The sequence below is a fragment of the Sipha flava genome, unplaced genomic scaffold, assembly GCF_003268045.1.
Source record: "Sipha flava isolate LNK unplaced genomic scaffold, YSA_version1 82_pilon_pilon, whole genome shotgun sequence".
Taxonomy (NCBI): domain Eukaryota; kingdom Metazoa; phylum Arthropoda; class Insecta; order Hemiptera; family Aphididae; genus Sipha; species Sipha flava.
Window position 1 is genome coordinate 507,999 of NW_020273624.1, and position 16,589 is coordinate 524,587.

At 33.5% G+C, this 16,589-nt stretch overlaps 2 protein-coding genes across 2 annotated transcripts in view; both read left to right on the top strand.

The window, feature by feature from the left end:
• The window catches only part of LOC112693247 (thymocyte selection-associated high mobility group box protein TOX-like), a 107,984-nt gene that overhangs the window by 61,674 nt on the left and 29,721 nt on the right, over nt 1-16,589 (top strand). Inside the window, exon 2 of the mRNA XM_025568227.1 lies at nt 13,782-13,871. Coding sequence (XP_025424012.1) covers nt 13,782-13,871 — 90 coding nt within the window. The remainder of the gene's footprint in view (nt 1-13,781; nt 13,872-16,589) is intronic.
• On the top strand, nt 2,176-3,993 carry LOC112693248. Its single transcript, XM_025568228.1, has one exon. The coding sequence runs from the start codon at nt 2,289-2,291 to the stop codon at nt 3,039-3,041; it is 753 nt and encodes a 250-aa protein (XP_025424013.1). The 5' UTR covers nt 2,176-2,288; the 3' UTR covers nt 3,042-3,993.

Below are 16,589 nucleotides of genomic sequence, written 5' to 3' on the forward strand. Positions count from 1 at the left end.
GGTATTTTATGCACTTGTAAAGGAACGTTTTTCACGCTGCTCGTGCACGCGCCCATACGGTGGTCCCGTCCCGGGCAACGGTTCACGACCGTACTAAATTCTGTGGCCACAATATTATAATACAATATTATTGGATCGGATTCTTCAACACGAGTGCAGTATTACGTTTAACCGGGTAACAGACGCTGGTTTACCGCGGGAATAGAACGATTGCCGCGCGCGGAAGAGCAATGCGAAACGTAAAAACGTGCGTTCGACGCGTACGGATGATAACGTGTGACGCGCGATTGCGTGTGCTGTACGAATTGCGCGAAAAACAATATTCAAATCGCCGCGTTCGTTTGCAATTACTGTTATTTACTCGCGGACCAGACACCTCCCCGCCCCCTCGCCGCAACGGGGAATTCCACCTGTCGCCAAACGTTTCACGCGACGCTCGCAAACATTGTTGTCGCGCTATAATAACGGTTATCGTTAACGATACTGCGCGCATTGATTGCGTTTTATCTTTGAACCATTACGCTTTGTAATGGTAATAACGCGGCCGCGGTTCTCGAACAGTGTTTTTAGAATAATAACATTATGTGTGCACTGCGCGCAGTTGGAAGGAATTATTGTTTTCGATTTTCTGAAATAATAACATATTTTACGGGCGAACAATAATGACGGTTACGATTTAATAACATCATCTTCACCATTATAACGCGCGTCGATATTTATTACGCGACCGTCGTGTAATCATAATGGTATAATACCGAACGCGTGTATTTGTTAAAATTCGAAAATTTAATTATGGGGATCATGCGCGTACCCGTACGATTTAAATATGTAATTAGATAGATTAGATTTTATTATGCGTTATTATTATTTCGTGTATACGAAACCGGTTTGGATCGTTTTTCGGTACCTACGTGTAGGATTACCGCGGTAATGTGGCCGAACGTTGTGTTTAGAAAGAACGAGTGTTTAACGGTCAGTGGGGAGTCGGAGGGTAAAACGAATTTTAAATAATCGTTGTCCTGCTTGGTATCCGTCGTATATTGTATTATTTTGTACTTAATTATGGGATGTTTCTGAACGTGGTCCATGTGCGGATTCGTAATAGTAATAATAACGATAGTGGTAATAATAATTTTAATAATAGTCTAATAATATCCACGAATAATGAAAAGCTGTAGCTGAAGGTCAGTTTTAAACAAACAACGTCGTCGAGCGCGGTGAACACATGCCGGAGTCAATCCGTGTTTGACGGTTTATTTTTCTCCCGTCTAATATTAATAACACGTAATATTGATTGATCTTATTCTCAACACTTGTCCGTTAAAGCACGTTAAACTATAACATGACAAACGCCTTTATGGACATTTATATGGAACGCAAATATCATTCGCTATTGGCATTTTTGCCTGGTGTATTTAAAACGTACTAAATGTATTACGATGTATGCGTGTGCCGTCCATGTGTATAGGTATCTACTCATCGGGCATGTGTGCGGACTCTAGGACATCCGAGTTAACAATGCACTTGTAATGAATTTGTTCGAATGATCAACTCCATTTCGAGCAGCAAACTTTTGATTGATGGCTTCCTGCTTTTCGTCCGAATCCAATTCAGATATTATGAATTAGTGGGTCTAATAATAATAATAAAATACATGTATGATACCACCGCGCGGCCGTTACACCTTATTTGAATGATGTACGTTCATATTTTAAATGTTATGGTCGTGCAGCCGCTCGAACACCGTATTCACAAGTATAACCATGCATGGTTTCGGGATAATATCGCGATAGACACCGCGAATGATACGAGATAGCGTGTTCGTCGTGGGGCTGTAGCGACGGATTTCTCTTGTTGGGATTCGAAGTGATCGGATTTATGCTTACGTTCATCCGATGTGAGAACAAAAAAAAAAAAAAAATACAAATCGCAAACATAATTGTAGAACTGTCCGCATCTCTTTTTTGCTGTATACATATGTTAATCTGGTGGACGGAAAAATTAATAACACTAATAATGAGGCGCGTCGTGGACGTTTTATTAATGTCATCGTTACACGATGCGCTATGGAAAGGGGTTGACATTAAACGCGGCCTGCGTCGCCAATAGAATAGAAACTGGCAAAGGAACTTAACATATATGTCCTTGATATTCGTAATTATATATATTCGTAATTCGACCTTTGACGGTGCGTGTCGTGTTAATCTTTTTCTTCGTTCTACTCGTTTTTGTTACGTTATCGTTATATTTTTCTTATTAATTTTATATTCCTACCTGCGTGTTGTAATATGAATACTACAGATGAAAATGCCTCAAATACTGCAGAAAATACTTCTACTATCAATGATAAATTGGACAAATTATTTAAAGTTGTAAATGACATGAAATCTACTCAAAGCAAACTAATTACTTCATTCAATGCTTACCGTGATGAGAAGAAAAACCACGACAAAAAATTCACTGATATTGAAGGTAAATTAGATATTATTACCAAGCATTTCAATGACTTGCTTAATGAGAACAAAGCTCTTAAAAATCAAATTGAAATTATTAGTTCTAAGTTGGTTGTACTTGAAGCACGAAACTCTACTCCACCGTCAGTCAATCATGAAGAAATCTTATCTGAAATTATAGACCGCCAAGCTAGAAGCCGTAATTTAATTTTATTTAACGTTCATGAAAACACAACTGATTCTCTAAACGAAATTCAAGTAGTTTCTGAGTTATTCCGTCAAATTGGTGTTACCACTGTTCCATTAAATGTTCTCCGTCTTGGTAAAATTTCTAATAATGCTCGGCCTATCCGTGTTACACTACCAAATCAACATGATATTTTTAACGTATTAAAAAACAAATTTAAGTTACGTCAATCTGAAAATTTAAAACACATCAGTATATCTACAGATCGATCTTTAGGGCAACGTAAATATTTCAAAGTTGTGTTAGATGAGCTTAACACCAGAAAAGCTGCTGGTGAAAATGATATATTTATCAAATTCAATAATAACATTCCGTTCATTTCAAAAAACTGCCGAAACTAAGACCAAGTTCCTACAATCTCAAGTTTTACTATCAAAATATTCGTGGCATAAACACTAAACTTGATGTTTTTAATAGAAATATTGCTCTGGTGGACTATGACATCATAATACTAACAGAAACCTGGCTTCATAATGAGGTCAATGACATTGAACTTGGTATTATCCCAAAATACACAGTTTTTCGTTGCGACCGTGATAGTGTCATGGGCTGCATTATCAGAGGAGGTGGTGTGTTAATTGCGATCAAGAATCACCTTCAATGTAATCGTATTCCACTTCAAAACAACAACATCGAGCAATTATTTATCAAACTTTCTATGGGTTCTTTCACTCTATTAATTGGATCGGTATATATTCCTCCTAATTCAAGTGTTGATATTTATAATGACCATACTGATACTGTAAGCAATTTGTTAAATCTTTCGCATTACTCAAATGTTATTCTATTGGGTGACTATAATCTACCGGGTATTCACTGGTCGTTATTAAATAATAAAATTGTCCCTAATGTTTCTCAATTTAATAATTTAATTGCCAATAACCTGGCTAATTTCTCTTACCTTAATCTTAATCAGTTCAATCTTGTTAAAAATCGATCAGATTCAATTCTCGACTTAGTTTTATCTAACGCTCATAATTTAGTAGTTCGTAACGAGCCATTTTCTTTGTTACCGATAGATTATATGTATCACCCTGCATTAACTGTCACACTCCCAACCAATGTAAATCTAGAATCATTAAGTTATAATGAAATTGTATATGATTTTTTCAACTGTAATTATAATGTTATACGTTCATCATTAGCGATTATAGATTGGTCTCAAGTTTTTGATAAATTGTGCATAAACAATGCAGTTGATATTTTCTATACAATTATATTTAAAATAATTGATGAAAATTGTCTTAAAAAAAAACTTTTCACTTCTAAACATCCCACTTGGTTTAGTCCTGTACTGAGGGACTTGGTTTTTAAAAAAAAAAATAGCACACAAATTATATAAAACATCTCCTACACAATTAAATTATAATATATTCTCTGCACTTAGATCTAAATGTAGGGCCCAATCTAAAATTGATTATAATAAATACATTTCAGAAACTGAAAATTCTTTATTATCTTGTCCCAAAAAATTTTGGCGATTTATTAAATCCAAACGCTCTTCTCAGTCTTTTCCTACCTCAATGTTTTATTTAAATCAGTCTATTAATGGAGGTGATGAAATAGTTGACTGCTTTTCTAAGCATTTTTCTAGTGTTTATGTCAACTCAATTACACCACCGTTAATCAATCACTCATCATCTGATTCTACCACCAATTACTCCGATCTTAATTTATTTTCGTGTGTCTTAAATCTTACTGATGTTCTCCAGGAGTTAGATACGTTGAGTTCAAAAACTAATCCTGGCATTGACATGATTCCGAGTATTTTCTTTTCTAATTGTAAATTTGTATTAAGTGTCCCTTTATTATACCTTTATAATTTGTCATTATCAACGGGTTGTTTTCCTTCCGCTTGGAAATCAAGTTTTATTACACCTATTTTTAAAGGCAATGATGTTACTAATATAATAAATTATAGGCCTATCTCATTAATTTCAATTATACCTAAGATTTTCGAGTCAATGATTTCAAAAAAGATTACACCACTTCTCTTACCTTTAATAAGTTTGGATCAACATGGTTTTATTAAAGATAGATCAACAGCCACAAATCAGTTAATTTTTCAGAAATTTATACTTGATGCCTTTTCTCAAGGTTTTCAAGTTGATGTTATTTTTACAGATTTCTCTAAAGCCTTTGATAAAGTCGATCACCAAATTCTTATCTCTAAACTCCGTACTATTGGTATGAATGACCCCTTTCTTTCTTGGATTTATTCTTATATTTCCGATAGAAAACAAATAGTCAAGTGTAAAAACTTTAAATCGATTCCTTTTACTGTATCATCTGGTGTTCCTCAAGGTTCTCACCTTGCTCCAATTCTATTTCTATTATTTATAAATGATTTAAATTTGTTTTATTCTAGAAAATTACTATTCGCCGACGATATGAAATTGTTCCGTCTCATAAAAAACAGTAATGATACATCTTTATTACAAGATGATTTAAGTTTTTTAGCTAATTGGTGTGATATTAATAAATTACCTTTAAACTTCGAAAAATGCAAAGTTATGTCCTTCACGCGATCTCGTAATCCAATTCTTCACACTTATAGTTTACGTAACCACCATTTACATCGTGTAAATGAATTTTGTGATCTTGGTGTCATATTCGAGTCTAATTTAACCTTTAATCACCACATTCAACATATTATCAATAAATCATCTTCGATATTAGGCTTTATTACGAGAAACTGTAAAGACTTCAATAACCATAACACATTAAAAATTCTATTTATGTCCTTAGTTAGATCTAAGCTTGAATATAATTCAACAGTTTGGTCTCCTTATTTAAACACGCAAATTCAATGCATTGAGAATGTCCAAAATCGCTTTCTCCGTTTTATGTCCTATAAATGTAATATTATACGTGTACCTCACTCATCTTATCAACCTTTGTTGAACACATTTAACATCCAGAGCTTAGCAAACAGAAGAAAGGTAAATGATCTATTATTTTTGTTCAAACTGCTAAACGGTTTTTTCTTCTGTCCGGAGCTATTAAGTTTTTTAAATTTTTCTGTTCCTCAAGTCAGAACTAGATCATCAATCATAAGTACTTTTTATATAAATAATCACAAAACTAATTATGCGTTATCCGCTCCTATAAATAGAATGATGGCTATCGCTAATGATGAACAAATTGATTTTTTTAATTTCAGTCCAAATTCTGTCGATTTTTTCAATAGTTTTGTAAGAAAAAAAATTGTTTAGATTTATTTCTGATATTAATTTTTGAGTTGTACTGTATTGAGTTTTCGTATTTTGAGTATTTTGTCCAATTATTATTTTTACTATATTTCTGTGTTTTTTGTATTATTAGAATATTAAGTATCTTAGTTATTCATTAATTTATTTTTTCAAATGTTATTTACCTATCAAATGTTTTACCATACTTATATGTATTATGTACTAAATTTCAATCCTTATGTAATTGGGTTATTACCCGTAAATAAATAAATATATATATATATATATATGGTCTATGTACGTCGTATAATTCCTGAGATTTTTTTTTTCACATTAAATAAATTTCTGCTGCTGAAACTCCGGATCAGGTCGTCTTTTAAGGAAATAATAATACACTTGAACACATATACTCGGCGGTAACATTTATTCTTAAACAAACAATTCAGCATTCCCGATGACTATTTATACTGTTAAAGGAGCCTCCTGTCTAGGAGTTCGGGGTCATCAGTTAACATATATGTATGCAAAATAGCATATTACGGTTTAATAAATTGTCGAATCATAATTCATTAGAAAACAGTACGAGTCATTCAGAGAGAGAGAGAGAGAGAGAGAATGAAGAGTAAAACAAACACACTCACACATAAGTGTATGGCAGTCATGAATGAAGAGACTGTTGAGTAGGAAGTGGAGGACAGAGTGAATGATCAAATTGTCAACCAACGACATCATAACAGCACGCGTTGGCTGAGATATAGCTGGTTTTATTTTGCTCGATAAGCTGCAGTGATTTTATTGATAAATTAAATGAAAAACAATCGCCAAAGTTCTAGACAAAATGTATTGGAAACAATTCATGTAAACATACATACATACACACGTGCAATTATGATGCACCATATGTGCGACTAGTTAAAAAAAAAAAAACTAACAAAAACGGTCGTGAAATGCTTTTTGAATGTCTATTGTCTCGTTAGGACGTTCAGATGAAGCTTTGTATCGCTTTGTGTCTAATTGTTAAGTAGATGAAAACCAAAACCAAAAAAAAAAAAAAAAAATAAACACAGAAATGAAACAAACTGGAGAAGACAACACTCACGTGTACTTGACTGAAATACTGACTGTCATACAATTCAATTAAACTTCAATTTACATCAATGTGTGTAACCATTGACTTAGTTGTAATAATTGAAAAGGTCATCCGAATTGTTTGGCAGTAGAATCACATCTGTAATTTGTTGTTTCTAAAGTTTGGAAATTAATAAACTCGTTTATTATTTTAAGATTATGCATTAATATGCGTATAATAGTACCCACCGAACGTTTTACAGTTAATTTGCCTCTTGGAAATAATGAAAAACGCAAATTATTATTCCTCTTGTGGAGTCAAACCTTCGGATTAATATGCTTAAAGTACCTTATGGATTTTATTGCTCATTTTTTTTTTTCTCGTCTTTAGATATTATATCCCTTTTCGTCTGAGCCAAGCATTTTTTTTTTTTCATTATTATTATCTAATCACCGATAAATTACCAAGACCCATTGATCCACAGACTCTTGTTTCAACAATTGGCTTTTTTCATTTATTTTGACTTGTTTTCACTTCTAGCCTTTTTCAGGCTCATTATGTTTACGTGAGGAGATTCGTCCCCTTTTCTGAGATTAATTTTTTATTTCTCATTATTAAATGCCTTTTAGAAATTCCACTTTGAATTCGGTGTCTTTGTTATTCGAATCCTCTTACGTTTTTGAAGTAGCTTTATAAAATAATTGTAAAATTCCATGGTAAGACTTTATATTATTATCATTTTATTTCACATCGTGTCAACGGCGTTTGCGATTGCTAATCGTCTGATATTTCAATATCGATTTTGTTCCCCTGTCAAAGCTTAATATTTAATTATAATTCAAAATCCGCACATCGTTGTTTCGCGTTAGCTAAAATTACATCGTTACAGCTATTGTTACTTCGGCATGTGTCTTCTATACACATATGCCGTGTTTATATCTATGCGCTATTACGTATATAATATAATAGGACTGATTATAAATTCCACTTTTATAATTGTGTGATTGTCCATGTAATAATTCGCTTGGAAACAGTCGAACGATAAATATTGCGCGTATAATATATATTTTAAGTGCGAAATGTGTGAGCGCGCTATCTTCCAAGGATATTGATTACATGACCCTGATAAATAAAGAGCTGACCTCGGGATTCTATTTTTACGTGACTTCAATCCACGTTTTTCGCAAAATCGCGATCAACTTTAATATAATTAATTAAAATCTGTTCCTAATTATAAATTATTACTCACGAGATAAAAATTTGTCGACCGATAGCGTAGTAGTGCGGGTTATGCGGAGTGTACGCAGCTACCGAATAATTTCGTTGGTGTAGTAGGTTTCCTGTTAAGAAACAAAACCTTGAACACTGTATTATTTTGTATCACTATATTCTGTCACGTTTAACAAACATATACACACCCACATCTAAAAAAATACCCAAAATGTCCTGAAACTTAATCCGAATGTGACAATATTAGTGTTATAATAATAATAAATTGATTAAAAAAAAAAACTTGTAACGCGTGCCATATTATCATTGAGTAAATTAAAATGATATCGTTTCGGCGATTTTTTTACCTTTCTTTCTCTATACCAAACATATTGGTTTTATTCAGATGCATTGGAGTATTATACATATTATTACTATTATATAAGTGTACCTATATTGTCGTTGAAAATGCATATTATTGTATTATCCTATGCCATCGCACTGCAATATTTGTAGTTACAAATATAAGTATAGTAGTAATTGTTCAATATGCAGTCTCGCGCTCAATCGCACGTGCACGAATATGTATTGCTACTCGGTTTTGAAAACAAAAGCCGCCAGTTTTCGATCTTCTGTTTTGTTGATGTCCATTGAACTTAGCCACACATTTTGTTATTATCATTATTATTATTATTATTATTACTATTATTATATTGAAGTGCATAGTATAGTAAGTAATACTAATATATCTTATTATGTGTATGCGTATTATGTTATAAACGAAATCGATGTCATATTGCCGTTTAGCCGCGCAAATTCAAATATTTGTTTTGTTTCAAACTTAGGACCATTCTCATTATGCTGTAAATTGTATTGGAAATGGAAAATTAAAAAATAATAAAAATAATAATGATTTACGTTTTAAATTTGTATCCGTATAATGTACCAGTGCGTATTATATTATTGTTGAGTGACCTCTGAAAATAACGAATAGAGAAAAAAGAGTTAAATAATATAGGATGTATCTGATTGGCACTTAATGTAAAAAAATGTGCATAAACTACTGTTTTGTCGAGCTTGTGACGCATAGCTTGGCATCGGCCAGTGATTTTGCGCAAATGTCTTTTTTGCGTCCGAGCCAAGGGCGATAAATCACGTGGGAATACAAACATTTAAAAACATGATAAAACGACATATTAACCCATTCACTAGGTCATTTTTCATGAACCTCGTGTGGAGAGAGGGAGAGCGGTTTAATGATACTAAAAAAATACCTACCACAGTAATTATCGTCCAATTACTTATGAAAACATGTAATAAATAATATTTCATTGTGTGCTACACAATATATCATAATATTACGAGTATATACTTCATGTTTGAATGACGCAATCGGCGAAAGTAGCACAGAATACTGTGCTAGACGGCAGATTGTTGATTTTGTAGAATGGAATACTATATCGATCCGATTCTGCTCGCGGTCGGTGAAGAATAAAATGTCAATCACCAGACGAGAATATGTTCCGTTTGGAGCTGTTGGCTCCACTAAATATACAGTTAATTATTAATATTTAGGTAAAGAAAACAATTAGTATGAGATTGCGAGACTCATGCAGTTTTATAACGTTTTATAATAATGTAAATTTATCACGTTTTATGACAATGATAATAGAACTAACAAAATATGCAGTTATATAATTACAATTTTCTTCGTGCTGGAAACTTCTATACATTTGTTTTATTCAGTATATTTTTTACAAATACCTATTATATCGTCGAAAAAAATTAATTAAATAACAGAAGACGGTTTCTTTTTTTTTTTTTTACCCATACGATATCCAACCATTATTGTTATTGTTGTATGCTGGGATAACACTTAACCATACGGTGGAAAACGCATTAAAATAATGTTAAGTAAATATAATATACAACAGCACACACACACACACACACACATACACATATAATATATTGTAAACGCATACGCAATTAAACGTAAATCGTTTAGTCCACGACCAGTTTTCCAGTGTATGCATGTTTTTTACTGGGGTTTTAATAGTGGCGAACAATAGGCCCTGTCGCTGAGAAGTGCTACAGTTTATTACCTATTCAAAATACGGGTAGAAAAAACACGTTCAGCATTTTCATTAGAAATTATTTTAACATTCTAAGATTTTATGGCTTTTGACCCCCTATTTTTAATATATAATAGGTTTTTTTTTTTTTTTTTTTAATGATGGAAGATATGTATTCATTTTTTCCTTTTAATTATTTCAAAACATTTGCCAACTGCCCACACACCAATAAAAATATTATGTCGTTCGCGTTAAGTATAAAAAAAAAGACACGTACTTTTTCACCTTTTCATTCCTCCTCCTTCCCCACATCGTTCTCACAAAGACAGTATTCTTTTTTACGCACTGGCGATTTTTCTCAAGAGATGCTTTTCAATTTTTTTTTACGTGTATCAAAATAATAATAATATATTTATGTGTATATTCATTCGGAACGAGAGATAACCTTGTACCGACACTAATAAAAAAGGAAAAGATTGCTCTCCGCATGCATAATCGTTTTAAACTTGCATCGGGAAATATTCCAGTTTTAATATTTCATTTATCAATATAATAGAGGGTTACTATACACGAAGCACCACCACTGTGATTTGACAAATATCTGCATTAATCCGATTAATGTACGTGCGTCTTTAAGAAACATTTCTTCGGTTTTTCCTCCTTGAAAGTCCTCCCAAGCCGTAACACCGCCGCCGTCCTGCCCTCGTCCTTCAAATAATCATTACCACGAATAACGCGGGGGAAAATTGTTTACCTACGCATCAGTACCTTTCAATCTTTCTTATCTCTTGTACGACACAGCTGTATATATACTTTAAGCCGATTCGAATCTCTTTCTATACCCGCTTTAATCAATACTGCTCTGGGAGTGCTCCGCCACCCGCCAACCATCATCAAGTCCACCGTCGCCCGCTCCGCCACATCCTGCGGAGGGTAATTTAATTGCCCCTTTTGGGAATACAGTAGTAGTGGATCAGGGTGGTATTATTTATACGAAACATTCGGCGCCGGCGGAATGAACGCCGAAGAAATATTTACATATTTTGGAGCAGCACATGATAAATATTAATAGTTTTAAAAAGTTAAATTAAACCTCCTACCTTACTGTTACAGTTACGCCGAGGTTCTTTTATTTGTTCGTTATAGTTTATCCGAAAAGTTCACAATGATCCTTAAACGAATTGAAAATATAATAATAATAATAATAATAATAATAATAAAAAAAATTAAAGTTTTGGCCGTGCTAAATTGTGATGGGTCATACCTCATACCTCTTCACACATATTGTGCCCGTGGTTTATTTTTTCATTTCAGTTTTTCAACGTGGTTTCACGTAGTTTGTCGGATTTTTTATTCACTATTCGATGTGCTTATACAGGAACATAGTTTACATGCGTGTTCCTTTACTCCGAGTAGCTTATAATATCTGTTTTATATACATACACCTTTATGTGTACAGTCTATATTATTCGATGACATTTCTGCGGTTAGTAATAAATAGACGACCGGTACAGGTCTAAGCTTAAGTTATCAATTACCAAACGATTTGATATAAGTTACCAACCTTATTGTATGTAATGCGTATTTTTCAGAAAAGAATAACATGCGTCTTGGGACGAGTGTTTTTGTGTTTTATTTATTTTTTAGTTTTTTGTATTTTGTATTTAATCTTTTTGGGCGGTCGGACCATAATGAGAGGAGTGGTGAAATAGCAGGATCAGTGCATGACGAGTGGGCGAAAGAGATAGGGATAGAGTGCCGGAGAGATGGCAATAAAGTAACGGTGGGAAGAACGAGGAGGGATATAGAAGAGTTGCAGGTTCTTTATTGTTCGGTATAAAATAAATAAATTGAAAGCTGCGGCGGCTGATCCCAGACAATGAGGTCGGGTAATAAACGAGACAATTGTAAATAAAAGAAAAATAATATATATAAATGGTGGTATTTACAACGGCAGAGCTTATTTGACATTTACTTGACGTGGAAAACTAGTTTTCGTGTTTGCTTTTGTTCGGGGCGCGTGTTTGTTGCCGTTTACCCCGTCTACGCCGCTACCTCTCCTCCGTCCAGCCATTCGTTGGCCTTCAACCACTATCACTGTGCTCCGTAGTTCGGGGCCCTATAACCGTTGGTCGCTACCAACGTTTTCTGGTGTTGTCGTACGGGTGGTCTTCCTCGAGCACAGTATAACTAAAGTATACATCGTGGCTAATTATTATTAAACAACCAAAATTGAATAATAATACTGCTCAACGAAATATCCACTACGCGATTACTAGTGAAAACTATTGTTTTATTATATACATGTTTCCATAAGTCGTTTCAAGTGTTAATACCCTACAAATTGAATTAAATGCCAGATTATATTCCTTTAATATATTACAATTTGCAATAATATTTGCTTAGACTTTTTAAAAATAGATTTTATTTTCGAAAGATTTTCAAATATAATAACTGGAAAATGTATTTATTAGTTGCACGAAAGGTAATAAACTCAAAAGTATTTTTCGTTCGACTTTTACGATTCTACAGTTTTGAGAAAGTAATAAGTATACGAGTGTACCTACTCATCCAGACCATGCATTTGATAGCAATAAAAATAAATAAATTGAATATTTTTTTTTTCTATCATATGGAACATTATGTTCATATTACATGGTTTATTATATTTTGTACAACAATGAAAAATACAGCTCAAAATAAATTAAGTGTTTTCTTTCCCATCCCATCGTATACATCGTAAAAAATGTAAATCAACTTATAGAAATTCTTGTCTATTACGAAGGGGACAGCGGTATCAATGACGTACTGTGCACTGTTGTCTTACGTATATTTCAATAACGTAATTTATTGGGTTCATTATAATTATATATTGTTTCAGGACTCTAATTATAATTGTTCCTTTTCCGTCTGTATCGGTTTTGATTTATCATCGGTATAAATCATTAACACCCCCCCCCCTGGATCCGAGTGTGTATTGTAGGTACCTATCATCCTCTCTAAAATTAAAGGTATATTTTCCTGTAGGTTTCTAAGTAAAATATACTTAAAATCTAATAAGCACTTTAACTAAATAACGTTGAAAACTAAATATTTCGATAACGAACTGGATGGAAATACTCGATCGTTTTAATATTTTATGCTATACTTACGTTGGGCTTATTTCGTTATCTTGGACACGAGCGGAAGCGATCTTCATGTGTAGTAATTTGTGTTGTTCCGCGTTCGGATAACGTATTTAGTTTTACAGCATATTACGTAACACATAGTCATTATCCAGGCATACGCACACGTCGAGAACCATTGCTCACGCGTGCAGTCGACTGCTGCCGCCGTTTTTATATTATTATAGTCGAGTTGCCGTCGAGTACTAATTATAATATATTATCCGTACGCTTCGCGTTCTCTTTGGCCGAAGTCCGATCGCGTTTTTTCCACATACACATTAATAGTTGTACGGTAGTTTATCCTATATATTATAGTTTTTCAGCCAACGCATCCTGCCAATAGTAACCGATTTTTGTTTTGGTTTTACAGAGAACCGACAACCTGGACTTATCTCTTTCGGTAGCCCACAACATGCATAACAACAACAACAACAATCACTACTCAAGCATGGCCGAACACGTGAGTTGAATTCTGTTTTAATCTAACGTACTTTTATGTCATGCAATAATATTATAATCTATCGTTCTGTACCGCGGTGTACACCGTCCAACTGTACAATTTATCGTGTATTTTTTCCTATACCGTGCCTAAGAATTATATCTATAGTGTCGAATCGGTTGTACGTTCAATAGGATACGAAATTTTGATATGTACAAAACGGATGGATATATTGATGGAGTATTTGGGGCGAAATGACGACGACGATGGTGTGTCGTAATAATACGCCATTTAAACCTATTGTGTACAGATCGTCGTCTTAGCTCGGTGCAGCTGAAATTTTTTGCTAACGCATGAAAGAAGACTGTTGGGGGGGGGTAGACAGACAGATGATAAGTCGCGCAGGATGAACTGCGTTTTCTCGTTGTGTACATAAGTGCGTGTATGTGTGCAGTAGTATCTGAATGTGTGTTTGCAGACTGGACTTACAAAGAAAAGTCATACATTTTAATAGAATGTCTAATAAGACGGATACGTAAGAGAAGGGGGGAAGTGTTACCGCAGTGGCTGGAGAATGTAGTCTGTGTTGGTGAGGACGGGCAGAGAGGGAGATTCGTTGAATTATTCAACAAATATGAAGCCATTGTATGGTGATTTTTCTGCCTTCTCATAAATTTATCAATGCATCTTTTGCGATTTATATCATTTTATGAAAAAATGTATAATAAATTGGCAAACCAGTTTTTTGTAAATCATATTATTAGAAAAAAAAAAAAGAAATAAAAACAAATGAACAAATGAATAAGAGTATAGTAATTTGAAATTAGCCATTATATGTTATTTCCTGCTATGCCTCGCTTTTCCTCTCTCTTTTTTCTGTTTTTCTTCTTATTCTTTCTTTATTTCTCTGTTTCACTTACTCTCTCTCTCTCTCTCTCTCTCTCTCTCTCTCTTTAGTTTTCGTGCATACATTCGTTTTTTTGAAACACTGCCGATATAGTTGGGGTGGAGTGATTAATCGTTTTTCTTTTCGGAACATTACTGCTGCTGAGAAAATGTTTTACAGGTTAAGTAATATCTAGAATATTGTTGGGTGTTTATGAAATTCTTATCCTTATAGTTTTTTTTTTTTCAAGCAGCTCAGCTCTTGACTACACGCCATAATTAGGATACAAAGAGGCCAGACGAACCGCCGTATAACAGCTGGCCGTGGAATGTAATTCATTGTATATATATAAATATATGTACACCTCTCGTCCTTCTCTCTTCACCGACACTTTTCGATTTTTTATTTTTCTTAGTATTACTATTATTATTATTATTATTATTATTATTGTTATATTATCACCATTATTCGTTGTATTTAAATACACTGTTAATAATATAACGGAAAAAAACACTTTAAACAAGCCTGCAAAGATAATACAATGTGTAGCAGTTTTCTGACGTTCGCTCTTACCACCACGGTTCAAGATAAATATGATTTTATTTATTCAATTGCGAAGAATAAACAACTCGTTTATCTTTGTAGAAACATTAATCCTGCCGAACGTTATCTCTATGAATGCCAAAGAGTTGTCGCGGCACAAAGTAAATTGAAAAATAAAAAATAAAAAAAACCAAATGCTCACTATCGGCACGATGACAAGTTTTCTCGACGTGACATTTATTATAATAATAATAACAATAACAATAGTAGGTACATTGTAATATTATAGTTTTGTTTAAGGGTTTATTTATTTAGATTGAATTTTCTACCATTCGTTATCGTCCGAAAAGTTTGTATATATAGTAGATTAAAAACCGTCTAAAACGGTACATGTAAAATCGCATATGGCTAATTGAATATTTCGTTTTAGGCATGTTTCCGGTTAATCCAGTAAGATATCCATAGTATCATTTGCAACGGGGCCATTTATAACCATTTCCGTTATACGTGTATAGACATATTTCTGGCGTATCCAAGGTCCGTTTAAACAGGTTTCACTGTACATAATAATGTTATACTGGAATCTTAAAATACAATATTATCTTGAACGATCCGACGTCGATCGGATGACGATTATACGATGCTATATGCACTTAAACTTTGGCTGCAGCTCACACGCAGGGATTTTGCATGTTATTCCGTGCGCGAGTATTTTTAACTTGTACCCTATACATTTTTTTGCCGTCTGCACGCGTAACACGTTGGAAAAAAAAACGTGACAACGGATTGGATAATAAGGGTACCGGAAGGACAAGAAGCGACTCTGCGGGGAAACGGGATTCGGTTAAATCTACTGCGGTGGTTACAATTTATAGGTAGATAATTTGGTGGCGATAAGACCACGAAAAAATATATTATACTTATAAATAAAGCGGCTGTCAAGATTTCTATCACACGCGAACCCTTCTTAAATAGATTGTTAAACAAGATTCTTTTCTCTTCTTCTCGTTTTTAAGTAGTTTATACTATTATATTATTATACTGAGTACCACAGTTGTAGTGGCGGACCAACAAAAGTATTTTTAATACTCCGTGTACGGAAAACATAATATTAAATCAAATAATTCAATATTGGAAAATTAAAACCTGTTTTTTTTTCAATCCATCTCGTTCATTGACATTTGGCACCCCGAGGTGTACCATGTTTTTTACGATTCTCGAGAGCTATAAAATATTCTAGTTCATTCCGTGTACAAATATATATATATATATATATGTCTATAAATATATGTTATCATTGAACACATTGC

Coding starts and splice junctions, on each gene's coding strand:
- LOC112693248 (XM_025568228.1), top strand. CDS start 2,289: ATGAATACTACAGATGAAAATGCCTCAAATACTGCAGAAAATACTTCT.